The sequence below is a fragment of the Pseudochaenichthys georgianus genome, chromosome 19 (assembly GCF_902827115.2).
Source record: "Pseudochaenichthys georgianus chromosome 19, fPseGeo1.2, whole genome shotgun sequence".
Classification (NCBI taxonomy): Eukaryota; Metazoa; Chordata; class Actinopteri; order Perciformes; family Channichthyidae; genus Pseudochaenichthys; species Pseudochaenichthys georgianus.
In genome coordinates, this window is record NC_047521.1 from 17,126,428 (window position 1) to 17,154,195 (window position 27,768).

A 27,768-nucleotide genomic window follows, 5' to 3' on the forward strand; every position below is an offset into this window, starting at 1 on the left:
CAGCTGAAACACCAACATGGTCACATGCAGCACATCAATATCACAGAGGCTTTTAACACAAATGTAGCACAACTGCCAAAACTCCTACTGTTCTTGAACAACTCAAAGACAGTGTGTGCCTATTAATAACCAATGCTCCACTTATAGATCCACAACTCTCAAAATACTGTGTCTTAACCGCTGCAATCCAGCGTCGTACAGTTAAAACGGTGGTGTCTAAAGAGGCTTGATACAAGATGATAAAAGCATGGTTCTGAGTGTGGGTATACAGATTCAGGTCAGACTTTGAAAAGAGATGAAACGCTGAAGCCATCTTAATAAGATATGCTCTCCAGAGCACACTGGGAAAAAGAGAGAGACGCTGTCAAAATAAAAGGAATTGGATATCACAGGTTTAATGATTTCACTGTCAGAATGAATGATGGCAGAGAAGATATGAGGGAAAAATAAAGGACTCTGATGGTGTGAAAACTCTGTCTGACATGTTAGCAGCTTCATCCAGCCATTCTGCGAAACAGTCATCATCACACTCTCACTTTGGGGGCTCACATTAAGATCAGTGAATGGACCATATCATATAACGGGGAATCCAAGACATCCTGTGAAAAACCTCATCTGTCTAACTGTCTGACGCATTTCAGTTTTCTTTTGGCCCCTGAGAGGCTCCATAAAATGCAGAACATCCTTAACGGGTGTTGTGAGGCAGCGCTTACACGTTTTCTCCCAGCCTCTGATATGCAAAAGGATAAAAGAGACAATTTCAAGGAGTCGCTCACACGGCTGAGAGAACCCTGTTCACTCCAGTGAATATGGGTATCCTTTGGCAAGTGCAAAGTTTGGGTACGCACAGCTTCCTGCCAGCAGCGGGGATTAAAGTTGTGTGTTTAGAAGTGGATGGCAGGGACTTGCTTGGTGGAAGTTTTCCCCACAGGCAGGGAACATGGCAGCTAAGGTCAGGGGCACGCCACATCACAGCCCTAAAAATATCCTCTGCATTTGATGCTCGTCACAGAGCGGTTATACAATCTGTGCCCTCAGTTGAGCCTGCCAGAATTAAACCTCACCATGTTCTGCCTTAAAGGAGTGCTTCACAACAAGCTGCCAGAATGATGAAAACAACATCTCCGAGCTTCAATCTCTGGGTGAGTGTTGTTGGAGATGCATGTGGAAAAACAAAACTGTATTTTTTCATGAATAAAGTCGCAGGAGGGGGGGAAAAAGCAAGCGTGTTATTTCTTTTCCGCCCTTAAGCTGATAAATCATGTGTGAAGGAAAGCCACAGTGAGAAAATGGCTTCTCACAAGTCAAAGACTGGCATCAAGATAAATGCTACAAAGGCAGCGCAGGAATCCAGTCCAGTGGATGAATATGTCACACCTGGGGGCTATGAGCTGGAGAAAATCCTAAACCGTGGGAGTGTTGCTTACACTCATGTCAACGAGGTCTGGCCTAATGTCTACATCGGGGACGAGTAAGTCAAAAAGTATTAAATGACTAAACTGAATAAAATAATGAAGGATTAAAATAATATTCACGCCTACTTTTCGCAGGCAGACTGCAAAGGACAAGTGTAATTTGAAGAGGTTGGGGATTACGCACATCTTGAACGCAGCAGAGGGGACGTGGAACAATGTGGACACTGGAGCTGGTTACTATGGTGACATGGACATGGTGTACTATGGCGTGGTAGCAGAAGACGTCACAACCTTTAACCTCAGCCAGTATTTCTTCTCTGCAGCTCGGTTCATAGAAGAGACATTGAGCAATCCTCAGAGTAAGAAAACACATAGTTAAAGGGTCATTCCAGCCAGATTAAGAAATCACATGGTGGTCTGTAGTAGGCCTACCTAAAGTTAAGCTTCAATGACACTTTGAGTCTAAACATCCGCTATAAAACATAAACAGGAGTAGGGGATTAAAATTTGACTTTTCATAGATAGTTGATGGCAAAACATGTTGGTTCTTGGTATCAGGGTTGTGAGATCAACCTCCACATCCTTGTTTTTTTTGGAGATCAAATAGGTAAAAAACTACATTTGAAAAGTCGACATAAACGCCTATATTTTTCAGGTGTAGGCTACTGCCATTTCGATGTACTGATTTCTAGGGGTTATAGTATTTGCTTTTGTTAGTTTTCATAGGGAACTTTAATCCACATTGACGCGGTTTCTGAAACATTTTAGATTCCTCAAATGAAAGATGGTGACAAAAAACACATTCATAGATACGTGGCCACTTATTCAAACACCAAGTAGAGGGGTGATTGAAACATCCCTATACATTGCACAAAACTAATAACAAATGAGCAATGTACAGTAGCTATTACCTGACTGTGTGACTCCTGTATGTCCAGATAAGCTGCTGGTGCACTGTGTGATGGGAAGGAGTCGCTCCGCCACCCTTTTCCTCGCCTACCTCATGATCTGTGAGAACATGACGGTGGTGGAGGCCGTCGAGCACGCGAAGAGCCGCAGGAGAATCATCCCCAACTGGGGCTTCCTGAAACAGCTGAGGGAGCTGGACGTGCAGCTCCTGGAGAAACAGGAAGAGCAGAAACATGGGGCGAGTTCAGCCTCAGGTCGAGGCTCAAGTCATTTTATTCCAATTTAGGCCTCAAGTCCAAGTTGACTTTCAAGTCATTTGTAAAGAGTCAGGTCTCAAGTCGAGTTTCTAATGTAATGAAGAATAGTCCAAGTCAACTTTAAGTTATGGGAGACAAATTAAGCTAAAAACAAGTGTAGAAGTCTCGAGTCATGTTACAAATCTAAGTTACTAAATTACGAGTCAGGTTGAGAGATTGATCTCTGAATGCTTTCCATGTAAATGACACAGCATTTGAGCATATTCAATGTAAAGTTGTAGCAACCATTTGCTTGTAATCTTGAGGTTTACAAATTAATACTTGATGTGCATGGGTATGCAAGGCCTCCCTGTTGTTGCAACAATATTTAGAATTTCTAAACTTTTCTGGGATTTTACAATTTAGATGAATGACTCCTGTTGTCAGGTTTCAGTGCGGTCAAGTTCACCTTCCTGTCATATGTTTTCTATTTAATATTTGTCTTTCTATTTTATACATACTTTTCTGCAGGGAGAACAGCTGCGTGGATCTGTCATTGCCTCTTCATTCTGAAACACCTCCAGCTAGTAAATGTTTCACATTAAAGGAGAACAATCAAGTACATGGTCAATCATAATTTATTCTTATGCTAAAATGTACAGCATTTTAAGTGACTGACAAAAGGAGAAAATTCATAAATACAAGAATGTCATTCTGTCCGATTTGTGTACACATAGCCAGGTATTTCCCCCCTGTTCTCACCAGCAACTCTGTACAGGTACAAAGGCTACAAAAGAGCAATATAAACAAAAACACAAGTACAAGTTGCGTTTTACATGCAAGCCATTAGCTTAGTTTGGTCTATTCACAGGCTCTATTCTTCTACACTTCGGTAAAATATAAATCCAACATTTTATAAAGATAGAAAACAAATCTACAGATGGAATGAAAACGTAGCTTTAAAGGCATTATGTAAAATATCAACTTTGGACTACATTTATATTTTCTTTATTGTTATCCATCGTTATAATAATTTAGTTCTTTTAAATCCTGCCACACTTCTGGACATTTTGAAATGTTTTAGAATTGTTCAGGGTACAAACACTGAGATATGCTTTGTTATTTTTGACAGAAATCAGTCTGCTTTATTAAACAGAAAGCTGCCTCAAGGAGATCTGTTACAAAAGACTTCAGAATTATACATACATAGCAATAAAACCTCTCAAACCGAACAGAAAACAGGACTAAGTTTACATTTTTTTTACATTATTAGAATTAACAAAATATAGTTTCATCTTATCCCTGTGGAGGGAAACCTAATAAAAGGCCAGATATCTTTCAAATGGCTTGCTATTAAGCACAACACTTGTACAGTACTACTCAATGCACTGTCACTAACAGAGACTGAAGCATGCTAGTTGTCACTTTACAAAATAAGTACAATAATTTAAATATACAAAGGCATGAGTATAGTACAAACTAATTGTCAGCACTGTTAGACAGGTACACTGAACAGGTTCAAACAGCCACTAACTCCACTTGTAGCAGGCACATTAAATGGCTTCATTTGAGGCTGCTACACGACTGCAAGACCACTGATGAAATCTCTACCGCTGAGCTCTGAACCGCCTGCTCTAAAGACACATCAGAGACACTAACACTAATTAAATATATTCTCATCGTAATGATGTAAGGCTTCCCATCTGGAGAAACAAAAATACTTTTTTTTAACATTAGCTTCAAGGGTTACTCATTGACGAAATTTTTTGCATTCTTTCCAAGTGCTGCTGCTGGTTTTTAAGTCATAAACGATAACAAAAAAAGACACAAAAAAAAGAAAAAAGGCCAAATCAGTGCATCTCTGAACAGCAAATGCACGCGAGGAGGGCCAGCGGAGAGTTACCGCCTGATGAAAGGCCCTTTCAGCGACTGCTTGGGCATGCCTGTGTTCATGTAACCATGGTGACCAGCTGGAGTGTACACCATGTTGCCATGTGGTGGAGCCTGCATGGGCTGCTGGGGGTATGGCTGTGTTCCCATCATGCCCATCTGCATAGAGTACTGGGGTGACTGGTTCATATAGGCATGGTTGCCATGGTAGCTGCTGTTCATCATGGGCTGGCTCATGCCGTAACTGTTCATGGCGTTGAGCGAGGGCATGTTCATGGAGTTGACGTTGTAGCCCGGCGCCGGCATGATGTTCACGCTCATGTTCATACGCGGCATGGCGGCCAGCGTCCTGGAGGGGGCCTGCATGGCCACGCTCTGGGGGGGGCGCGCGTACATCTGCTGCTGCTGGTGGTGGGACAGCGGGGCGGACTTGGAGCGTGCCGAGATGTGACTCTTGGAGGCCATTTGGGGCTGGATCCTCTGCGAGGGGGGGATGCCCATGTTGCGCTGCAGCATCATGGGCGGCGGGCTGCTGAGGTTCGGGGGCGGGGTCATGGTGGCCTGCACCTGGGGGTTGGGGACTCGATGTGGGGTCTGGGACAGGGACACCAGGCTGGAGTGCTGCGAGGACAGGGACGTGGTGTTTGCATACGATGTGATGGGGTGTGAGGCCGAGTGGTTGAAAGGCAGCGAGTGGGGGTGCTCGATGAAGGTGTTGGTGAACTGCTGCAGCTTGGCCAGGCTGAGGCCGGACGACTGGGAGTAGTGCCCGCCCCCGTACTCCCCCTGGTGGTTGATCCGCTCGTAGAGGGTGAAATTGGGGTTTCCGGTTTCGGGGATGTCGGCCAGCTGCATGGTGGTGGTGAAGTTGGTGGGGATGGCACACTGCGCCATGGGCTGCTGCTGGCTGTGCTGACTGTGTTGATTGTGAAGGCTGTGCTGCGCGTGCTGATTGTGCTGGCTGAGCTGATTGTGCTGCAGATGGTGATTGTGGTGGTGACTATGCTGGTTGTGGGGATTGTGTTGACTGTGCTGGCTAAGCTGATTGTGTGGACCGAGCTGATTGTGTTGGCTGTGCTGATTGTGGGGGCCTTGCCTGCTGTGGGAGCTGTGTTGGCTGCGCTGGCTGTGTTGGCTGTGTTGGCTGTTGCTGGGGGGCCGCTCCACCACCACGCAGCCCTGCGGCGACTTCACGTTGCAGTGCGGCGGTGAGCTCAGGCTGTTCTGTTGAATCATGCCGCAGCTGCCGGGGTTGACCGCAGCCATTTGCTGGCTCACGGCGCAGCTGCTCTGGGCCAGGCCGCTGGGGGGGATGCTGCCGTAGGAGCAGCTGTTCTGGGAGGGACCCGCCCCGCAGATGCTGCCCCCCATGGTGGAGTCGTAGCTGCTGGGGTTCTCGTAGTTCTCCGTGGTGCTCTCGATGCTGCCCAGATCGCTGAAGCCGCTGTCCACCACCTGCTGCGAGTGGTCCGACACCGACGGCACATCCATCATGGGGCTGGTCTCCATGTTGTGCAGCGACGGCACCGAGATGGCGCTGTGGTCCGGGCTGATCTGAGTGTAGCCGCTCTCCAGGATGGACACCGCCGGGCTGTTGACGGAGCGTACCGACTGGCTGGGATGGGATTGGGCAGAGGAGAGGGGGCTGCTGTGGTCTGACTGGGGGCAGTCATCCAGCGAGGTGAGCTGGGGGCTTTGTGCCACGTGGGTGTAGGTCTGCAGGGGCCTGCAGCGCTCCTGGCTCTCCACACAGCCCTGGAACACATTCTCCCTCTCTGTCTCCTGCGTCAGGGACTGAACAGCTTGAGCCGTCTCTGAGTCAATCTCGGTGCAGATGGGGGGGTCCTGTCGCAGCAGGGGGCTGAGCGCCGGCCTCTCTGTAGGCTGAGCAGGGGGCCGATCGGGACAGGGACTGGACATGCTCTCTTCCTCTGACTCAGACTCCACAGGGTTATCAGAGTCTGCAGCTGCGACTGAAGCGACTGCTACGGCTTCAGGCGCTGGTGTTGCTATTGTCTCTTCTGCCATCGCCTCATGCTGGATGCTCTCAGCAGCTGTAGCTTGCTCCTCTTCACTACGAGGTACTGTAGAAACCTGCTGACTCAACTCAGAGTCGTTGTCTTCTTTTTGATCTAAAAAAGGCGATGTGCACTCAGGTGTTTCTTTCAAAGTCTCTCTTTCAAACTCTGCTTTGCTGCTCTCAGGTTCTGCCTGCTTGCTGTGGCTGTCGTCCTCATCATCAGCATCCTGATCCTCCATCCGAGTTCTCTGCTCGTCCTCCTCATCCTCCTCTGCGTTGGCGTTCTCCAGTGAAGGCTCCAATGTTCTGTGTTCCACCTCTTTTGATGGGGAGTCCTGCCCGGGGTCACTCTCCTGCTGGTCCTCCTCAGGTGGTTCTGGGGAGTCTGCTCTGTCCTCAGGCGTAGGGGACAAGGCGCAGGGTGAGGCGCAGGGTGAGGCGCAGGGTGAGCACGCAGGAGAAGCGACAGGCGATCCTTCGGGGGAGCTCGACTTCTGAGAGCCATGGTCAGCAGGGCTCGGGGGCTCGGAGAGGAGCCGCTCCATCGTAACATCTGGACTGGCCGAGCCTCTGCCTGCCGTCCTGCCCTCGTCGGCGCTGACTCCATCCTCGTCTGGCTCCTCTTTGGCCTCTTCAGTGTGGAGATGGTGCTGCTCTGCCTCCATCGGCGTTTCAGGGGGCGTGTAGAGGTTCAGCTTGAAGCCCATCTTCCGCTCGTTCTTAAGTCTCCACTTAGGAGGGCCGCGTTTCACTCCTTTCGGCCAGCCCTTCTTCCGTTTCACTGGACGGGGTCTGCTGGGTCTCTTATAGAGGATGTCAGCCCCTGCAAGTTGAAAATAAATGAATATCACACACTTTAATGAAGCTGCGAGAGCAAAACAGTCTGCTATAAAACTACATTTATGAGATGTAAATACCTTCATTCCAGTGTTCAAGATTGTCTCTTCGTGCATTTTTCTCCAGCCTCGGGCGACCTCTCCGGCGTTTCATTGGTGCAATTGGTATCTTGTCCTCCTGTTCCTCCTCCTCTTCATCATCTTCATCCTCCTCCTCTTCATCCTCCTCTTCTTCTTCTTCTTCTTCTTCTTCTTCTTCTTCTTCTTCTTCTTCTTCTTCTTCTTCTTCTTCTTCTTCTTCTTCTTCTTCTTCTTCTTCCTCCATTTCGCCCACTCTGCAGGTGCGCTCCAGCAGGGGCATCGGACGCTCATCGTCGTCGGAGTTGTCGAACGGTTCGTTCAGCACCTCTGTCCTCTCAGAGATGGTTTCTGTTGTCACGCTGCTGTTTATTCTCTTTCTTTTACGCCCTCTCTTTTTGAGCACAATGGATCTCTGCAAAACAAATAAAAGAGGAACCGATGAAAACAGAATAAAAGCTCCATCAGAGTAGAGGAGTTTTGTAAAGACTGAACACAAGGGCACTAGGTCTATGACCTCTCTGAGTGTGTAGCAGAAATTCATTCAGACTGGTGTGCCAAAAAATGTTGAAAGCACACTGTGAGACTAAAGGTTTAAGCAAAGCAGCCTGGTGTGGAAAACCACAGCTGAGAGGTTCAGAGTAAGCAGAAGCCACAGTCTATATTTTACATTCTCCAGTTGTTTCCCAGCGGCAGCCTACGACTCGACCGCTTTCCTCTCCGACAGAAGAATGTGAAATCAATACTGTAACTAATGCACTTAATGAACTCCAACAGCCTGTGTCAGTCTCTTCTGGTTTCCATAGTGTTTTGGTTGAACAAGGTCTCCCTTGCATCACGAGGCCCGCTGTAATATTATCTCCAGCACAAGAGGGCAGTGCCATATAGACAGAACAGATGTGAGAAGCACAGAGGAGGGCAGTAAATTAACCATGACCATTGACAATAGTACAAGGTTTAGCCTGCAGTCTCGACACCGGCAGTGAAAACACAATCTATTATCTCCAGCTGCAGGCACGCGGGGAGGCTGCAGATGACAGGAGGAAGCCACTGAACCCTGCACTGAATTCATGAATATTTATAAAAACCTTTCCTTCTCACCAGAGTACACAACATGGTCTCTAATGAAGGAAAATATCTAATGGTATACATTCAACTCCACTTTGTCCTAGAATAAAACTCCAGACAATCAATGAGATAATCCGGGTGTCCAAACTTTTGTCTCCGAGGGCCACATACGGAAACACATAGGAAGGGCTGGGCCACTCCCTAGAGGTATATGGCCTCATAAGTTCAGTTAGAAGTTAGCAAAATCAATCAAATGTAGGTCAATCATGCTTGAAAAAAAAGCCTTCATCACAGCTCTCCATGGGGTTTAATTTATTTTGTTGGCAATATTTTGTTATAATAAGAGGATATATTAAGGGTATATTTCAGGCGTGTTATGTAAATAAATGATTGGGCTTTTTTCTTATCAACTTAGATTTGTTAGAAAATGTTTTCTACTTTAGTTGACTGAATTCATTTGGAAAATGGACATGAATACTGTGTCATATATATTAAAGAAGTACAATATAAGACAAGTACAAGTTTCATTTATGGGCCATATTTCATTACACTTTTTTAATTAGCAGAGGGCCAATTCAAAATAGCCCACGGGCCGCATTTGGCCCCCGGGCCGTAGTTTGGACACCCCTGCTCTGACTTTCAAGAGGCATGATTCACATCAACAAACAATAAAAGTCACCTTTCTCTTGGCAGCCAGCATCGCATGGGCTTTAGTGAGGATGGGTGGCGAGACGTCCGAGTCATCGTCGTCATCGTCGTCATCGGCTTCGTCATCGCTCACTTCCTGTGACTGCTGGACGCGCCGGGTCCAGGAAAGCGTGGGCCGGCGTTCGTAGGTCCTGAAGGGAACCTTGCAGTGGACCTTGGTGAGAGGTGGCCTGCTACCGTGAGTCATCATGAAACCCCCCCTCTCCTCCTTCTCCCAGCAACCGGCCTGCTCCTTCAGCCGCTCCGCCTGGTAATTAAACAGACAAGACGCATTATCTCTGGGAAGAGGCGCACGCACAGCTCCAACATCTGAGCAATGATGCTAATGGGAAAACAAGAGATTGGAATTAACATCATGACAAATGAATCACCGCAGGTTCCCTCCAGATAATAAGAGCAGCGTCCCGATTGGCTGTGTGCCCGTCATGGAGGGAACGTCTCCGTTAAACAACCGTGGAAAGATTGCATTTCATGGAATATTCAGCACTATCAATTATGTATATAACTGATTTCGGGCAATTTTGCACAACATTAGATGCCTGCTGACGGTGATAATGCTTTCCCCATTAACGGCCTCTATTTGAACTCTCCAGTTAATCAAACAAACAGCAGAGCAGACGAGTAAACAAATAACTAGTGTCTGCTAAATGAACGAGAGGGCTTACATCCATCTCTTCCTCCCTCTCCTCCTCAGACAGCACGGCGTTGATATTGGTCGAAGGCGTCCACCGCAGGGCGTCGGGGTCCACCTCGTTCCCTCGCCGGCTCGCCCTCATGGTCTCCATGTGCCTCTGGATCAATCGCTCTCTTCTGATCAACACGATCCTAGGTCGCAGGGAGAAACAGCCCATGTCAACAAAAAGAAGGGGTGGACAGGAGGTGATGTGTGGTTAAAAGCGAGCACAAAGACGAGCTCTTTGGGACAGCAGGTGCTCCGTGTCCTTGGGGGTGCTTAACCTGACTTACTTCTGTCAATATTCGGCTGCATTAATGGATATGCTGTTAAAAATACCCGCTGGCCTGGATAAGTCAGACAGCGAGGAGAAGCGGAGGCTGAAGGAGACTGCGGCGCGGAAACTGACCTGCCATCCTGTCTGTCAATCATGCCGAGCTGCTGGAGAGTAGCGGCGATGTCGTGCGGACACATCCCAGTGGCCCTGCTTATTCCTTTAACACTGATGTGTTTATCTGGATGCTTATAAAGGTACCCCAGTATGACACTTTTCCAATATGCCAGGTAGGATAAGCGACCCAGATCTGACAGCGGTTTCTCCGGGGAGCCGGCTTGTCCTTCGCGCCTGGTGAGAAGGTAACCTAAAAAGACAAGATTCAAACAAAAACAAAATGCTTTAGTCAAGCCAGAGGCTGCTGCTGGGTTATTTTCGATTGCAATTCAATCCTCACACCCCCTCCCTTATGGATAACATATTCATGTAACGATGTGACACCGAACCCTGGTTGGGATTTCACCTTCAAACAGTATAAAGGGAGGCGAGGCAATCAGTTTTCCTCTCCTTCCACCTCTGTCAGAAGCTATGATACATGCTGGCAAGGGCAACAAAGGAGGTAGAAAGAGGGGAGTAAAGAGGAAACAAAGCGACAGAGCGAAACAGAGAAGCAGCTGGATGTCATTGCTCACAAGAGACTGCACTTAGGGGAGATAATGAACAAGAAAGAAAAAAAACTAATACAAATATGTATCTGTCTGTAATTAGTTTTATAGCGGCCCTGTCAAGGGTCATCCATTATGAGCGGCATGAAATTAATTAATGCGTTTTAATGTGCACCCACTACCGAGAACCAAACAAGCAAATCTAATCACCAAACAGTCAACACATAATATTCCAGTAATCATGACAATATTCATTACTAAAGCTAAGAAGAGGAGCCTGTGATAACAAAGTGATATTCAAATTAATTAATTGAAAAAAGTCATATTTAATTTTGTATTGCTTTGCGAGTATATTAACATTAATAAACCAAAACAAAAAAATCTGCTCTGAGACCTTTGAATTATGATTTGAAAGGTAGCATTTCACACAGACATCCACTAATGCACCACTCTACCTGAGACAAAGTGTTCCTCTAATACAATCCAATATAACAGAACATCTTAATCTAAACAACTTCCAGCTCCAAAGCTACATTTTCCAATAAAGCCTTCAAAGAGCTCAGAACTCAGCTGTGTTCAATCTCCCTTAATCCCCGTCTTTGTTATCAGCACACTCTCAATATCAGATCCTCTTGCATCTCGTCTCTCAATGGCTCCCAAAGTGAACAGGAAATCAAATGCTCCATTACCGCCCGCCCCTCCCCGCTCTCGCTCCTTTTCTTCATCACACACGAACTCGGCATAGAGACAACTCTTCAAAACAATAAAACGCCTATAATGATGGGAAAAAGACTGCCAGCCTGAACACAGAAATCCACTTAAGGCAGCAACTGTTTTCAAAAAGTGGACCGCGAGGCTTTAAATATTGTATGTGCTGCATTTACTGCACTAAAACATAAAAGCAGTATCTTCACCTCATCACGAGAGAGAATTCGATGAAAAAGCTTGGATGAAATACTATTGGCCAATCGGATAATGTATGCAGCCGGAATGCTATGTTTCTCACTCCTAATCTTATGTGATTGCTTTAGCGTTGCACATGAATGCTCTTGATTAGGCTACTTCAAAGCCTTAACCGAATAACAGCACCTTGCCACGAGCGACAAATACAGCCCTTAATCTGAAATTATTTGTAAAGACCAAAGAGAAAACAAACAAACAAGGCAGTTCAGTGGTCTAAAAAAGCATTAAGGAACTTACTGAAATCAATAAGGAACCTTCCAAATCCTTGCCTTTGGTACTGAGGCATGATCATTATGCAGGAGACGTTGTACTTCTGCTGGCAAAGCTTTTCCTGAGGGAAGGAGAAACAGATCAAGTATGTCAGAGCTCTGCTGAAGCTGGCAATTTACTGCACCTGCCATTGTCCTTGTCTAAAGCTCCTACACACACACACACACACACACACACACACACACACACACACACACACACACACACACACACACACACACACACACACACACACACACACACACACACACACACACACACACACACACACAGAGAGATCACACGCTCACACACACGCGGACATCACACGCACACACACACACACACACACACACACATCACATACACAGACATCACATACACAGACATCACACGCTCACTCTCACTCACACACACACACACACACACACACACACCCACACACACACACACACACACACACACACACACACACACACACACACACACACACACACACACACACACACACACACACACACACACACACGGCTTATTCTACAACAAATGATAATAATCCTTTTGTCAATTAATCGGTCAATTATTTGTTGATGATTCGATTATTCAATTGTTTAATGTCAGATAATAGAGAAAATGTGATGACATTTAGCTTTATCTTCATTTAGCTTTTTTTATATTTGTACATCACTGTCGTCAATACACAATGATGTAAAACACACAAAAGCAGAAATCCTCACACTTTCAGTCTGGTGAAAAGGCATTCAGTATTTAAGTATTGCATTCTCCTTTTAGACTTGCTTGTTTGTTTGCATGTGTGTATGTATGTATATGTTTATGTGTAAGTATGCATTGATGTCTTTGTTTATATGCAAGTAAAGTTTTTTGTTGTGTTGTTTTTTTGTAAAGCACTCTAATGCTTTGGTACGATATCGTGCAAAACTAATACATTTCAATTTATCGCATGTTTGGTTTGTAAATTAATCGACTCGTTCAATCCCAGTTTAAAAAATTGGACAAATTACAGAAACGTCTAACTGTATCAGTATCATCATTTCAAAAACGACGTGCGGTGTTCTTTCATTTCCCATATATAATCACCCTGTAATTCTTACCTTGGAGAAATAGCCCACAAGATGACAGCCTTTCTCATCATTCTTTGTAAGTATGTAGAACAGGAAAGGCTCCACATCATAATACAAGGTCTTGTGATCCAGGAAAAGCTTGGCTAACAGGCAGAGGTTTTGGCAGAATAGTTTGCTGACATTTCCATCAACCTAAACACGGAATAAAAAGACCAAGAGGACAGTGTTCAAACAGTTCCCATTCCCCCCCCTCCTCTTCCCAGAACCCATTCAGTGGAATCTCTTGCAGCATACAGTTATTGCTTTATTGCTTTAAAGGGAAGCTGACCTCAAATACGGAAAGGTCGTCCTTTCTGTAGATTTCATTGGCTGGAGGGTGAAACCAGCCACACTTCTTTGTGTGTCTCTGGAGAATGTTTTTGCTCCTCATGTACTTTAGACAGAACTCACACAGATAAAGCTTTTGTAATCTGCAAAAAAGAAAGAGTTTGTATTTCAGCATAAGAGGCTTTTTTAGAGGACATTGAAATAAATGGCAACTCAAGTAACAATAGAAACTGGCATTATGTGTGCAGTAAAAGCAACATTACCTTGAATATTCAGGAGGGTAAGGCGACGAGTACCAGGTTTGGATCTCATACTTCCCAAATTCAATGAGGGTAGGCCATCGCATGGAGTCTGTGTTCATCAGAGAGCCAGACCTCTGTGAAAAGATTGAATAAAAACAAACGGATGAATGTGGTGACCCAGATAATTCAATCTTACAGTGTCTCTAATAACCAGTCCATAAAAGCGGTATTGGCAAAGCATTACATACAAAGACTACTCAACTGCCCACGTTATATGGAAACAGGGGGGAGAATCGAAGATGGAGATACAGTATGTGAAGGTGATTAGGATGTTATTCAGGGGAAGCTAACACTATGAACGTGTGGAAAAAGAACATAATACAATATCTTGTCACTCAAAAATGTTAAAAAAAACGAATGCTTGGGTTTAAAAAAAATTGCAAATTGTCTATCAGTTGGCTTTGGTTTTTTCCTAATGTTTAAAAAAGTTGTTTTTCTGTTAAGTTATAGCCCAGGACGAATATCTCTTTAAAAACACAGATATATCGATAAAGGTTAACCTTACAAACTGCAATAATCGATCTTTACTTTCATTTACATACACTTTGAACAATATGTCAAATATGTGAGATCTGTAACTATGTATACAGTAAGTGTATACGATGTAACCCATTTGATATGTCATTTTAAAAGCCTTTTTTGTATTGCCCATTTCAAAAACAATTAAAAAAAGTTGCCAAGTGCTCAATTAAGCCTCTAATTCCAGTGGAAGTTGAAGATGTCCCTTTCCAAGTTTTCCCACCTGCATTGCGATTTCCTGGACGTGCATGAACGCCTCGATGTCCTCCTCCATCACGTGATCTCTGGACATGGCGGCAAAGTCGGCGTGGGCCTCCTGCTTCACACGCAGCTCCCCGTTGTGGCCTGATTCAGGAACAATGACACACCATCAATACATCAGACAGCACATCAGCACCGTCCTGTTTGAAGCAGCCGTGGCTGAATTATCTCATAAATGCATTCTGTGCAAATGTGCCTTATACTGTGAGTGCTGCTGCTGAGCCGGTTTGAGGCCGTGTCTCTGAGGAATTTCATAATGTATCATCTTTGCATGTTTATATGAAAATCCCTAATGTAATGAAGTGAAACTAAATCACTCTAATTGCGTAACCGCTTTCATGTGCTTAGTCATCCACCAAGACAGTTTCCCTGAATGAAGAAGCAGATGCAGTGAAGGGAGCGAGTGTCGACATGAAAAGCAACTGATGTTGGAGAGCAGGCAGTCATTTTATGAAAGACATCAACACTATGACATAACCACCAAAACAAAAAGCCATTATAAGTGGACGTGATGTGTCATTAACATATTTATGGGAATGTGCTGCCAGGGTAAGTAGTGTTTGTGCAGTGTGCTGTTTAGAACTGCGTTAAATATATACCCATTTGTTATTCCTACGTGTTATGTCTTTAAACTGTGACTTCACTCCTGGAGACAGTCAAATGTAAGGGTTACTGCACTTCTGGCTATAATCATCATGTCAACTTGGGTGGGTGAATCACTGGGTAGTATGTGTCTAATGACTGCTGGAAGTGAGGTTGAGTGGAGACAGTGATTTCAAGAGTGAGGGTGGGATGATGAGAGCGCTGATGTGACTATAGACTCTACTAGGTAGTGATCACAATGTGCGCACTACAGCAGAGGGGTCAAGGACAGAGCAAGGAGCAAGATGAGGGAGTTAGTGGGCCATGCACTATGACAAAAGCCAACGGGCGAGAGGATGGAAGCCACGTGAACCCCGCAGCCAAGTCAAAACGCAACGAAACTGGGTTAAAAGAATTCAAATTAGGCAGAAGATTAGTAGTCTGTTAGGATGTTGAGGGTGTCTTCTCAAAGAAAAGATTAGCTCTAGTCTGGAAAAAAATAAATAATAACTGCGAGTGTCAAGCTTTAAAATAAATAAAGAAGAAGCTTAAAAGGTGTGGAGACGCAGGTCTTGGCTGGAGTTTTCAAGCCTTGCTTACCATGATTATTCTCAGGCTTAATTCTTCCGTCTGTCAAGTCTCCCTTTCCTGGTGAGAGGGCTCCCTTCTGAGGGCTCACTTTATACCTCAGCCTGCCTAGTGTCCTGTGCTTTTTAAGGAAGGGGTTACGTTTGAAATGACTGACCATCTTAAATGGGTGTCCTCTGGGTCGGCCCTGCCCGGCAGACGTGGAGTGAAACCTATTTTTACTATGCTCGTTCTTTCCAAGGCGCTGGGGCCCACCTATGGATTCATGGGGGGAGTCCTGCTTATGATGCATGCGCTTATGCGGGGCGTAGCAAGGTAGTCTCTTTTTCCGCGAGTGTCCCTGAGTAGTAAAGATGTGAGATAGTCCGTCAAATAGTCCCTTAAGTTGGCTGCTATTGCAGAGACTACTCAGGGAGGGAACACTAGACTGGCTGGAGGAGCTCTGGGGCGAGTTAGCAGAGGTGGAGCTGCTGGACACCTGCGAGGGGGGGCTATGTCCTGGCAGCGTGGGAGCGTGAGGAAGTGCAGAGGAAGAGGGGGTTATCTTTTGAGATGCGTCAGCAGCAAAGGCAAACGGCTCTGGTGGCATGGACAGTTGGGGCGGACCATCGTCTCTAGAGCTTAACTGCGACTCTACGGCTCGCGAGCGACGGCCCACTGGGGAAGGGGTAAAGAATTTGGAAAGCCCATCGATAAGCCCTTTGGTTTTCTTGTTAACGGTGAGTGTAGCTGGGGTGGAGGTGGGCGTGGGGGGGGGAGAGGTGGTGGGGGTGGAAGTGGTGAATTGGGTGGCGTCGACCGCACAACGGGGGTCTGCAACAGCCAATCTGTCTCTGGAGTCCTTCACAGATGCAGCATGACCAGATGAAGGTGTGGAACAGACGGTAATCTTTTGACCCCTACCAGGTGACCCCCTTCCTCCAAGTGCTACCATGGAGCCGTCACCACTGGTTACAGACCTGCGGACACAAGAGGGGTTAGAGGAGGTCAGGTCTTGTTGACAGATGAGGAATTTAACAAAGTATGCTTACTCAAGTAATGCACTTTTGAGGTACCTGTATTTTCCTTTTATGCAGCTGTACTTTTTACTCCTTTGCATTTATCTGATGTATACAGTAATTTGCGGATTAAAACAGATTTACAGACAAAGCATGTAATCAACTTTTAATATATCATGCAATGTTATAAACTAACCCACCAACAATAAAGTGCTCATTTCACACATGCATTCATTGTATTGATCCAACATTAAATGTTTATATGAAAAAAAGAATCCATCTTGAATAATAGGTTGTTTTACTTTTGATAGTTTTGTTACAATTTCCTGATCTGAGTACATATTCAACAAATGTGCAGTATATATCGGATCTCTAGAATTCCTTATTTATTTGGGATTTTGGGAAAAAATGGACAAATAAATATAAAAACTCTGTGAAGTTCACTTGTGCCGGAGTACATTTTTTGTATAAATGAGTGACAAAAACTCATTGTTTTGTTTTTACTTCCTGATTGCTTGGTACTCTCGGTTCCTATTCCTTGTAAAAGATTATTCCGGTTTATTACAGCTTTGATCTTATTCAGTAGTTTTGACCACAACAGTTATCTGGTATGATACATTGTTTTCATTACAGCAATTGCTCGGATTTTAAAACATGCACAAAACAATGTTCCTAATTTAGTTTTTAACAAAGTAGCCATGTTCCCGGATCGTAGCAATTATCTCAGAATACAAAAAAAAAAACAATTAACCAAAATGAATTTCCCTTAGTCAAGATGATACTGCTAATATTCATATGGCTGCACACTCACATTCTTTGTTTGAGCTTATTTCTGGGCCTTCCGATTGGCTTTGCATATCGACGTTTGATCTGATCGGCTGTCTTGTGCAGCAGCTTCTTTCCATTCTCCTTCGGCCTGCAGACTTGGCAGGCCCAGGTCCCTGGAGGGTGTCCAAGCGCAAAGAGTACCGTGTGAGTGGGTTCATCAATTCAGAGGACATACAGTACGTTCATTTGAAACATTTCCTTTAACCGAGAGCTGGCGAGAATCCCACCAGCTCCCAATGACAATCAATTACCCAGCACAAAGCGAAAATCCATAAGAAAAACATTGGGTCAATTCTGTGTCCAGTGAAATAGAATTGGTGTCGGCGTGTTGAGTAAAGCAATGTGACTTGTATGAATTGCCTGCCAAATGTCCTACAACAGTACGTGCGCCGTCATTACAAGCCTTGCTGCAGGGTCACTACTGTAATCCAGAGATAGCGAATCTCCCTGGGGATGCTGGAATAATTTGATAGGCATGCAGAGCTTCTAATAAGCCATTGCTGCCTCTCTGTGTAGTGAGTGACAGCCCCAAACGGCCGTGTGTGAAGAAAAGGCTTTGAATTGACAGCAGAGAGGGAAACAGAGGAGCCAGACAGTGTAAACACCTCACCTTTTGGCATTCTTGAAAGCGGCGGGTCGCAGCATTCCATGTGAAAGCCCCGATCACATGAGTCGCAGAATAGCATCTCATCCTGAAAGGGAACAGCAGGCACGTGTGAGGGATGTCCCCGTTGCATACATGTAACAGCCCCCCCGTCATTTAAAGTCTTTTGGAAAAATAAGCCCAATAAGAGAGGCTTTACAAATCTGAGGGAAAAGCAACACATCCTCAGGGACTCACAAAATGGGATCTACCTTCAAGATAATGGTGTGTGTTAAAATGAAGGCAGCGTTATACTTACAGCATTTTTCCCCTGTATTCGACAGGAGCTGCAGGTTTTGCATTCAATACACTGCCATCGTAATCTCTTCACATTTGAGGTTAGGTCAGGGGAGAACTTCAGACATGATGGATGCCCTTCAGAAGCAATAGAAAATGCATATTAGCACACACTTCTTGTATTGTTCTTTACCAGTATTGACTGTGTCACAGAGCTAGAGACAAGGCTTTCCATTTACTCACACAGCAAGGTTAAACATTAACACATTACATCATTAAAAACAATGCTGGGCCAGTATGTCCGCCACACTTCCGTTCCCCAGCCACACGTTAGGTCTTATAACAGTGTGATCAAACATCTGAGCCGCTAATTACAGATAATTTGATCTTAATGAGGCAGAAACAGTAGCAGCACTCATTCTAATGGAAACCGATCCATGAAAGTCATGTAAAAGCCCGCCGTCTCCCTCGCCCCGCTCATGGTTGTAAAACAGCTGTTTTACAGTGAGAGCACAATTTGTGTACACTACGAGCGGTTAATGAAAACCACCTCGACGCTACTTAGTCAAATATGAGCTATAAAAATGTCACCAGGAGAACAATTCCTTACGGCATTTCAAATAATTGTTCAAACAGAAATGACTCCTTGGCAGAGGTAATTTTATGGGGCTTTAGCCATTTTGCCTGGGAAAGAAAGGGAACAGTAAAGGAAATGCCACCAATCTGCAGAGGGGAAAGGGTTGATCTCTGATCCCCTGCGCTCTATAAGAAGAATCTGAATTGAGCTTAAATGACTCGGGTGATTTCAGATTCTAATGGCCACTTATAGAGCATCTGCCCTTCTTGAGCCCACTGAGGGTTGCAAGCAATTTGGATCTCTTCAGCCACTCAATTTGAACATTGTTCTTCTAATAAATCCCTTAAAGGGAAGTAAAAAATATGGAGCAAGAATGTAACATCTGCCTAACCGAATGTAACATCTGCCTAACCGAGTACTACTGCTCCCAGGGTCGGGAGATTAAGATAATAATCGGATTAAAGAAAATGTGTCAACAATCACACGTTTTTTTGTACAAGCTCTATAACAAAGTAGCTCTGATATATCAGATTGTATTAACATTTTGCAGGCACTAAGGGAATTTCTATTAGTTGAATAAACATTTGGCCAGCTGAAAACAAACAATTTCATGCTATAACTCTATGGCAATAACAACAAATGTTATATATATATAAATACAGATCTGGAAACAATTAAGAGACCACTGCAGCATTATCAGTTTCTCTGGTGTTACTATTTATAGGTATGTGTTTGAGTGAAATTCATTTTTTTTTTTTATTCTATAAACTACTGACAACATGTGGAATTGAATGGCTGCCATACATGTAGAGATTGAGTTAAGAACAATTTGGAGTGCTATCTTAATTCTTTCCAGAGATTTTTTTATCATTCTTTTCCTTTTTTATAATATTACAACTATAGAACTTGACGAAATGTGAACATATTCTGGTCCAAATGAGTTATTCCAAATTGAAGTTAAAAACTAGCAAGATGTATTTGAAGAGTTTTGTCTGATTTAATGAATGGCATAAACACATTGTATTGAATGACTCCTCCTCTAATAAAGCACTAATGATTTGAACCATATTGCCCAATACTATTCCTCCCTGTGTTACTGTGAGCCTTTGCTAGCATGCTACTCGTTGTGTACAGACGACAGCATGTTGTGGCTTGTGAGTACATCAAGCTGACTTACCACTGCTCCCACAGTCTGCGCAGGACAGCAGCTCTTCTGGCCGCTTGTCCCGATTTGACTCTTTCGTTCCAAGACAGAAACTGCATATTGGGATGGGGTCAACCCGGAGCTGGGTGGGAACACAAACAGAGACAAACTGTTTAAAAAACAGAACCGGGCACAGGCTGTGGATGAAAGCCTGTTTGTTTTCACAAATGTTATCTTGTGAGGATTTTAGACCGTAGCCTTAATAGCGGTTAATGCAAAACAATAAAACCAGTGTGTGCTTTAAGGATCAACAACACAAACTACGAAGCCCAGAGAATGAAAAAAGGAGTAGAAATGAATAAAAAATGGAACCCATCCTCAGAGATATTGAGATCCACCTCCTTTAACCATTACATGTGAATGGTTAAGTGATCTTAGTAATCATAGTTTAAGGGCTTAATCCAATTCTTAGAGCGTGCACTCCAGTCTGAAAGGATTAACCAGCATGTAATCAAATTACCTCACTAATAGAACATGCTCCCATTGTTACTGCCATGATCCACAGTCAATGTTGCAAGTCTCAGAACAAACTCATTTAAGGGCTTACGGTTAAGTTGAGAAGAAGTGAAATATGAGCAGGAGGTTTAAGAGGATTTGCCCATTGATCACTCGGAGGCTGACTTCTGAGGAAACCGAGGAGGACTTAGTGTCATCTCTTCATAAAACCAGTCAGCATTTAAACAATCGGTGGCGGAAATCATGAGCACGCTAAACCCACGCTGACGTAAATCTGCTTTCTTAAGGCGTCCCTGTAAACATGAGATCATACGTGCTGGTCTCCAGAGGAGCATCACACAAACTGCTTAGCTCGGGAGGAAGTTCTTAACGGAAAAGAACACTCAAGGTGTGACCGTAAATAACGCGCCTCATCATCAGTTTACACACTAAGGCCTCGTCAATTGACTGGAGCTTTGAAGGGCACTCTGGGGATGCCCATAATTAGTTCCCGGTTACTATGACGCAGATCAGCATCAACGAAATCCGTGACCTCCAGATCTCGATTGGTCCTGACCTCCTCACTGACCTACAGTTCAATTAAGGGAGACGTCGCTTCTTCTTTTATTCCTCATCCGTCAACAAAGACAACGCCGGAGCTTTCAGCCCGTCACAACATCCACGTGAAGTCCACTGGGAAATGCAGCGAGGACACAGTGGGGATTTCGGTCATTGTTCCTGGCTGTTGTATCAATTAGTCGCCGCGATGAGAGGAAGCGGTTTACTGCCACATCAATGATTACTCTATTTTCCAACCTGCCAGGTCAATATTTGTGGGCAGACACTGGCATTAAAGGCTCACTACAACTCTGACAGCTGTGAATATGGAAGTATACACTGACATGCTACGGTGTGATTAGGATGCACTTCTAACACCGGGCTTAGAAGTAAACAGTGATTTGATATTGTCATGTTATGGAAGGCAACACATGCTGGGAAGGATTGCAAATGCAAACAATCTTGTTTAAAAAGCCTGTTGTGAGTGTCATCCTAATGCACAGAACTAATTCCAAAATGGTGTGGTTGGCAAAAAATGTATTAGCAACAATTGTCGGAATTGTTTAAACGTTATGTCTTTTATCGAGCTGAATGCCAAACATTCTCTGCTTCCAGTTTTCAAATCTGGAATTGCTCTCTTCTTGTATAATTATAAAATGCATGTCTTTTGGTTTAAGAGTTTTGATTAGAAGTACATTGAAAATAAGCTGCTCAATATTCACCATGCTCAAACTAAACAAATTGAAGAGATGAATAACTAATGAAACATAATGGAAACACTTGTTAGCTGCAGTCCTACATATAACCCTATTGTTTTGCTAACTGGACTGCAACGAGTTGTCCAATGTAGGGCTCATCAAAGTTAAAATCCCCATTGCTCAGAGCGGAGATAAACGGAGACGGATTATCATTTTGTCCTTGATCACAAGCCATTCTGTTATCACCGCTAGGAGATGCAGCCAAAGAACACAAGGCCTCAGTGTTGTGGTAACTTTAAAGTTATGAATTATTTATAATGTAAAAGAAGTGCATCATGTTCATCATGGATGATCAGAATGAAATCCCTCAGTAAACCACTCAGATTTTGGGTTTACAAACATAAATGATTGATACAAGCAAGAACATGAATGCACAGAGCTTGAAATGAATATAACATCAGTACTAATATGCAGCCTGTGCATACTGCTGATACAACGCTAAGAGCTGATTGGCAAGTTGTTTTTCAAATAAATAGGTCTTCACTTCATAACAGTCTCCGCTGACTGAGTTGTGGAGTCTAATCCAGGAAGTGGAGAATTAATTTCCATCAGCAATATTCTAAGGCTTGGTGATTCAAACCAATAGCAGCAGTCTGCACGTCACAGCAATGGGAACGTAGAGAAATAAACACAGCTGAAGAGAAGCTGATGATTTACTTGGGGATTCTAAATGAAGTACATTACAGGAAATGATGCTGCTTGAAAAGAGCAGGCTGTCCTGAGTGAGGGGGTGGGGTCCTATTAGAAAACTGCTGCTAGAGAGAGAGAGCTCAAGTGGTTGCATAACGCAGCAGGAAAAAACCCTCATTCCTTGCCTTTGTTCCTGCCAGTCTCTTCAGAATCTAATAAACTCTAAACCAAGACTGCTCTTTTTTTTTTTTACCTCAAAGTATCTCTTATTCTCAACACACGCACTTGTGCTTCACCAACTGAACAGGCAGAGATGTCTCATCCTTTGAAGTGAACGGTGAACCTGGACTGGGCTCGGTGATGTCATCACGCTCGGAGCAATAGGTTGAAATGTTCCAAATGGAAAACAGCAGGCTTTCCTCGCTTATGAGAACCCTTCGCAGGACACTGTGTCTCTAAACAGTTCTCAGTTTCACTTTTGGCCTGACCACAGACACAGCCACAGTTGTGGCTGCAGTATCAAGGTGTCGCTTCCTGATTATTCACTGTGAAACTGTTGGGCAGCAGGGTGACAGCTCTATAGCCCGATGCTGCTAGCCACTTCAGCTCCACAACTTGTGCATAAACTATTAGACCGCACTTCACCTTGACACCCGATCTGAAAAAAGCCCTCACAACAAAGTATCTAGATGACTGTACACTGCTCTTTAAGTCCAACAATAAAACCAATTTCCATTAAACACTCTACTGCACTTGCAATTAAAGGAATAGTGTTATATTACAGACTATTGTCTACAGTGTTTTTTTATAGCTGAGCACCAGTACAATCTCTGCAAAGTATAAACCTCCCCTGAGGTGCCAAAAGCAGCGGAAACAATGCAACCTGGAAGTTTGTTTATATGGTTGTATTTCCTCTCTGGGGCATCTCTGTTAGCACAAAGGTCATAACAGCTCCATGCAGCCTGAACATATTCGGTTCTACCACATTCTTCAGCTGCCATATTTTAGCAGTATTTGTAATAATAATAATAAAATCTGTTTACTAATGCTTTGCGACTCACAAGACAGCCAGCCACATCCCTTAAGGTCATTAGGGTAGAGTTACATAACCTGTGGGAAGCCTACAGCAGACTGCCTACCACACACTGTCAGCATGACTTTCTGATTATCCCAGCTCTCATATTATGGAGACCAACAGCAACAACACAGGCCCAGAGGGACGCACTCTAGATGGCGTAGTTTCTGACCTGCCAAGCTAGAAAACCAAAGATTAAGACCACAATCATCAAATTCCTATCAAGCAAATTTGCCGCTCAGTGGTGGCCCAAGCCTTCAAACTTCCTTGTGGGTAATTGCCTCATGGAAATCCGAGTATTATATTGCAGAAAAAGGCAGTAGTTATCGGAAAATAAAGCTTTACTACATGTTAGAGATGGGTAAGACGGTTGAGATCAATAACACATTAATGACAAGAATAGTTTGGAAGAAATGTATCTATTTTTGTACCGTTTAAGGGTAGCAGCTAGGGATAAAGAAATAGATCCATCTATCAATATGTATTGAATCAATGATCAATGCTCCAATATCATCGATGCAACATCAACACATATCTTCTGTAAGATATGTCCTTATTTTGAAGGAAATCGAGGGACATTAACACCGACATGAACAGATCATATCTTCTATAAAGAGATTTCATTGTTTTGAAAATCTTAACTGCTCAAATCGTTTGCACTTCTCTTTTGATCCTTTTTAATAAAAAAGGGTAGATAGTTGTTTTAAATCTCTGGCAGAGCCTAGGAATAACATGATGAAATCACATTTTAGTTGCTTTATGTGAGTTGATTTAAAAGGCAACTAATTGTATTGATTGGGAAACATAATAAAATAATGAGCTGAGTTGAAGCAATATTGTTTTGTGACAGGCTTTGTGACACCATGTTGTCCAAAGAATCGATATAATATCGTACTGTGATGAAACGCGTGATATACACCTCTAGTAACAGCAGCATAAGCCCTAACTTCCAGGGTGATGTGGGGATAAGCATGAGGTGAAAGAGGCCACGGTGTGTGTACCTGGTCTCGCTCATGAGGGAGGAGTGTCACTGACGACAGGACCAAGGGGGAAGCACTTGGACACCTGGAGCCCCTTCCCTCCGCATTGCCATGGCTGAGCTTATACCGTGGGCCATTTTTTGACAACCTGCCGGTGTTAACTGACTTCTTGGCCGCCAGTCGTAACCTCTGCCGGAAAGCAGGGTTATCAACAATGTTGGAGAGGTCATCCTGGTTCCTCAGATACCTCTCGATGTTCTTAAGTGAGGAGCCATGGGTATCATCCAGACCCTCGATGGCCCTCTTAAGTATTTTATTCCAATCAATATGGCGGAGATCGCTTGAATTCCATATAGATTCCTTTGATGGCACAGACACATTTGCAGGTGGGATTGATCCTACTCTCCCGGGATTTCCTGGGTCCTTGTAGGAAGCGCTTCCCTTATTTGTAACCTTGAGAATAGAGCCATCATGAACACTTAATTCCAACTGCTCAAGGACGGTCTTCTTGTCCAGTCCATGCGATGTGGCCACCGCATGACAAATTCTCTCCTCTGAAGGCCTCTGCTTTTGCCTTTTGATTTTCTGTATTGCTTCAAGAATCCACTCCGTGTACAGAGGGTTTGCAAGTTTTACCATGGTTGAACAATTAGATGCACAAAAACGAGATCCATAAAGATTCCCCCTTTCTGCTGCTGAACACTGGGTACATCCACATTCTTAAAAAGGTTAAAAGGTTAAGTTCCACGCCAGGATCCACATGTCTTCTCAATCCTGGGTATCTGACAGAGGTCTTGAGGAAAAGTTGGCACGAGTAAATTCCACAGTGGTAGTCAGCAGCTGACCTGGAGCTTTATTTCTTTAATCCCAGATCAAATCTAGAAGGAAAAAGAGAAAAACAAATGCATGTGTAAATCGGTCTACAACATCTCCTATAATGGCAGGTTATTTGTTGTTATTCACAATGTATTGAGTATAAAGGGTAAACCATAGGAATGCAGGACGTTTAAAATGTGTCAAAAATAAAAGAAACAGATGCATAAAAACAGATGTACGAGCTGTCATGGTTGCTGAAGACATTCCTGTGACTTAATCCATAGTCTGGCACCATAATCCACACACCAAGCCAGATGTCCATTTCAAAAGAGGCTATTTTTATAAAAATAGTAAGTTTTACCACCATGACAAGTAGCTATAAACTTCTACCGACTTCTGTAAAAGTATAAACAGTCTCCTCGTACTATAAACATTTTCGTTTCAAGAATCCCTCTCGACAAAAAAAAAAACAAGTTCACATTTATTCCTGCAGCACGTCATTTCCCAAAATGTCACCGTAACATTTCTCAGTCTAATAACACACAACATAAACACTAAAAATAAAACCATAGATTAAGTTTAACCATTACTTGTACGCACGCGACTTTTGACAGCTCGACGTCCGCGACGAGAAACCGATCACCGCGAGCTCTAATGACAGATGTATAATCAATGTTCACTTCCTGACAGCTGCCGTAAGACATTTGATGCACGTCTGCAAATAACCACCGAGCCGTTTACCGAAAGAAGAAACCCGTAATAACTATGTAACAAACCTAGAGTTGTGTTCCGCTGAGTTGAGCTGATAAATGACAATATTGCCAGCATTACTGATGTCACCTAAACAGTCGCCATTTTGTTACAATGTTGTAGTTTACATGAATCCGACATGACGCTGATTACAATCCAATGGAGTCTCATTAAACCTTACCTACACTAATGTGCCCTCCCTAGCAACTTCAATATTGGCTGTAAAGACAAGATCCGATTTCTGGTTTGATAAAGCACATGTCAATCTTTATGTATGAGCTCACTCAGAGAGGCACCGCACTGGCTGTATGATCTGTCACTTCACTCAATTGACCCGCCTCTTAAGGTGCCTACAGTGATGAATTGATATTATTTACCCCCAACACTCATAATATCTCAACTTATAGCTCTAACAGCGGCGACAGGACATTATTAAGTCATAAATAAACTCTAACAAGCGTAAACTGGCGATTAACGATTACATTAGTTAAATATTAAACCACATTTGCAAAGCGTTTAACGCCAGCCCACCTTTACTTAGATTCCTCCTTGAAACAGTTGGTTACACGTACTTGAAAGTGATTTGGAACATTTTAGACTTTAATTGGCTGTTTGTTAAATCTATCATGTGTTTGCATAAAACCCGCAAAGTCTCTATGGTTGATTTAAAGTGGAACACATTTTATTTTAAATAAATAAATTCCGGAGAGCATTTGCAAGACTCCTGCAGACTAAATGTGTCTAAGCTATTGCCTTTCCCCTCTTTATCTTCCTCCCTTTTCATTATTTCCCCGAGAGGAGCCGTCATTCTCCAGATATTTAACATTTAAACTGTGACGTTAAATAGGCGGCGATAAATAAACCTTCCGTTAAGCTAAAAAGTAGCTCCCTCCACGTCTGCCAGCGAAATAATAAACGTCCTGTGTGCTGCGCTGTGCAATGATGGCATGACCTCTTTATCACCATTAACTATCAAATATCTCCAATGAGGGAAAATAGTGAGCCCTGGAGGGAAACAAGATGTTCAGGGGGGAATACAAGTTAACACGACTGCCGGGAGAGTAGCTCCTTCATCACTGCTTCTCAATTATGTATCGCTAGTTTCTTTAGCTCCCATTTCTCAGCTTCAGCTCCGCTCTCGTTTTCCATATTTTATTAGGAAATGATACACAGCCTCCTTGGATTTTTCACACCGTTTAGAAGATGTTACGCAAACCGATCTAATCTGCCTCCACCGTGGGCGACAAGGCACAACAAATTGACACTTAAGTTGCATGCAAGGATGAACATATAACTAGTATGAAAGAAGAAAAAAAGAACGAGGGCACAGTCTACCGTAAATATTTGCTGGTAGTTTACCTCTTCAAGTTTCTCCCCCCCTCGGATACTCCTCTTCATTATCGTCGAAGGATACATGTGCAGCGACATATCCGAGCGATTTGGTGGGATTTGATCTCTTGAAACGAAGGCTGGAAAGCTTGCGCCGAGACATGGAGAGGACCTGATAACAACTAATTGAAAGGTTAATCTACATAGCAGCCTGTGACAAAGTGGTACCCTCCCCCTTCTTCTTCCACTGTAGACATCCCTACTTCAGTGTAGTGGAGCGGACCGTCGCCCCTTTAGTGCGCTCC

The 27,768-nt window shown here is 43.9% G+C and overlaps 2 protein-coding genes across 7 annotated transcripts; one reads left to right on the plus strand and one right to left on the minus strand.

Annotated features, from left to right (window-relative positions):
- Positions 1 to 483: 483 nt before the first annotated feature.
- On the plus strand, positions 484 to 3,179 carry LOC117464518 (dual specificity phosphatase 29-like). 3 transcript variants are annotated; one of them, XM_034106987.2, is made up of 4 exons: positions 484 to 1,142; positions 1,272 to 1,471; positions 1,551 to 1,774; positions 2,354 to 3,179. In XM_034106987.2, exons 1-4 carry the CDS (start codon positions 1,107 to 1,109, stop codon positions 2,608 to 2,610), a joined length of 717 nt encoding a protein of 238 aa, XP_033962878.1. In that variant the 5' UTR covers positions 484 to 1,106; the 3' UTR covers positions 2,611 to 3,179. The 3 variants fall into 3 exon arrangements, with proteins under 3 accessions (XP_033962878.1, XP_033962882.1, XP_033962881.1); XM_034106991.2 differs by having other exon boundaries at positions 1,277 to 1,471; XM_034106990.2 differs by having other exon boundaries at positions 485 to 1,142; positions 1,252 to 1,471.
- A 373-nt stretch (positions 3,180 to 3,552) lies between these two features.
- Positions 3,553 to 27,740, minus strand: kat6b (K(lysine) acetyltransferase 6B). Of its 4 annotated transcripts, none has more exons than XM_034106986.2 (17): positions 27,494 to 27,740; positions 24,590 to 25,446; positions 20,106 to 20,214; positions 18,374 to 18,489; positions 18,082 to 18,163; positions 17,455 to 17,584; positions 16,549 to 16,604; positions 14,438 to 14,559; positions 13,657 to 13,769; positions 13,395 to 13,536; positions 13,097 to 13,258; positions 11,973 to 12,066; positions 10,243 to 10,474; positions 9,826 to 9,985; positions 9,132 to 9,407; positions 7,388 to 7,799; positions 3,553 to 7,293 (listed from the first exon to the last, which is right to left on the minus strand). In XM_034106986.2, exons 2-17 carry the CDS (start codon positions 25,205 to 25,207, stop codon positions 4,460 to 4,462), a joined length of 5,658 nt encoding a protein of 1,885 aa, XP_033962877.1. In that variant the 5' UTR covers positions 25,208 to 25,446; positions 27,494 to 27,740; the 3' UTR covers positions 3,553 to 4,459. The 4 variants fall into 4 exon arrangements, with proteins under 4 accessions (XP_033962877.1, XP_033962874.1, XP_033962875.1 ...); XM_034106983.2 differs by having other exon boundaries at positions 15,658 to 16,604; XM_034106984.2 differs by lacking the exon at positions 27,494 to 27,740 and adding an exon at positions 26,161 to 26,300 and having other exon boundaries at positions 15,658 to 16,604.
- Between the last annotated feature and the right edge of the window lie 28 nt (positions 27,741 to 27,768).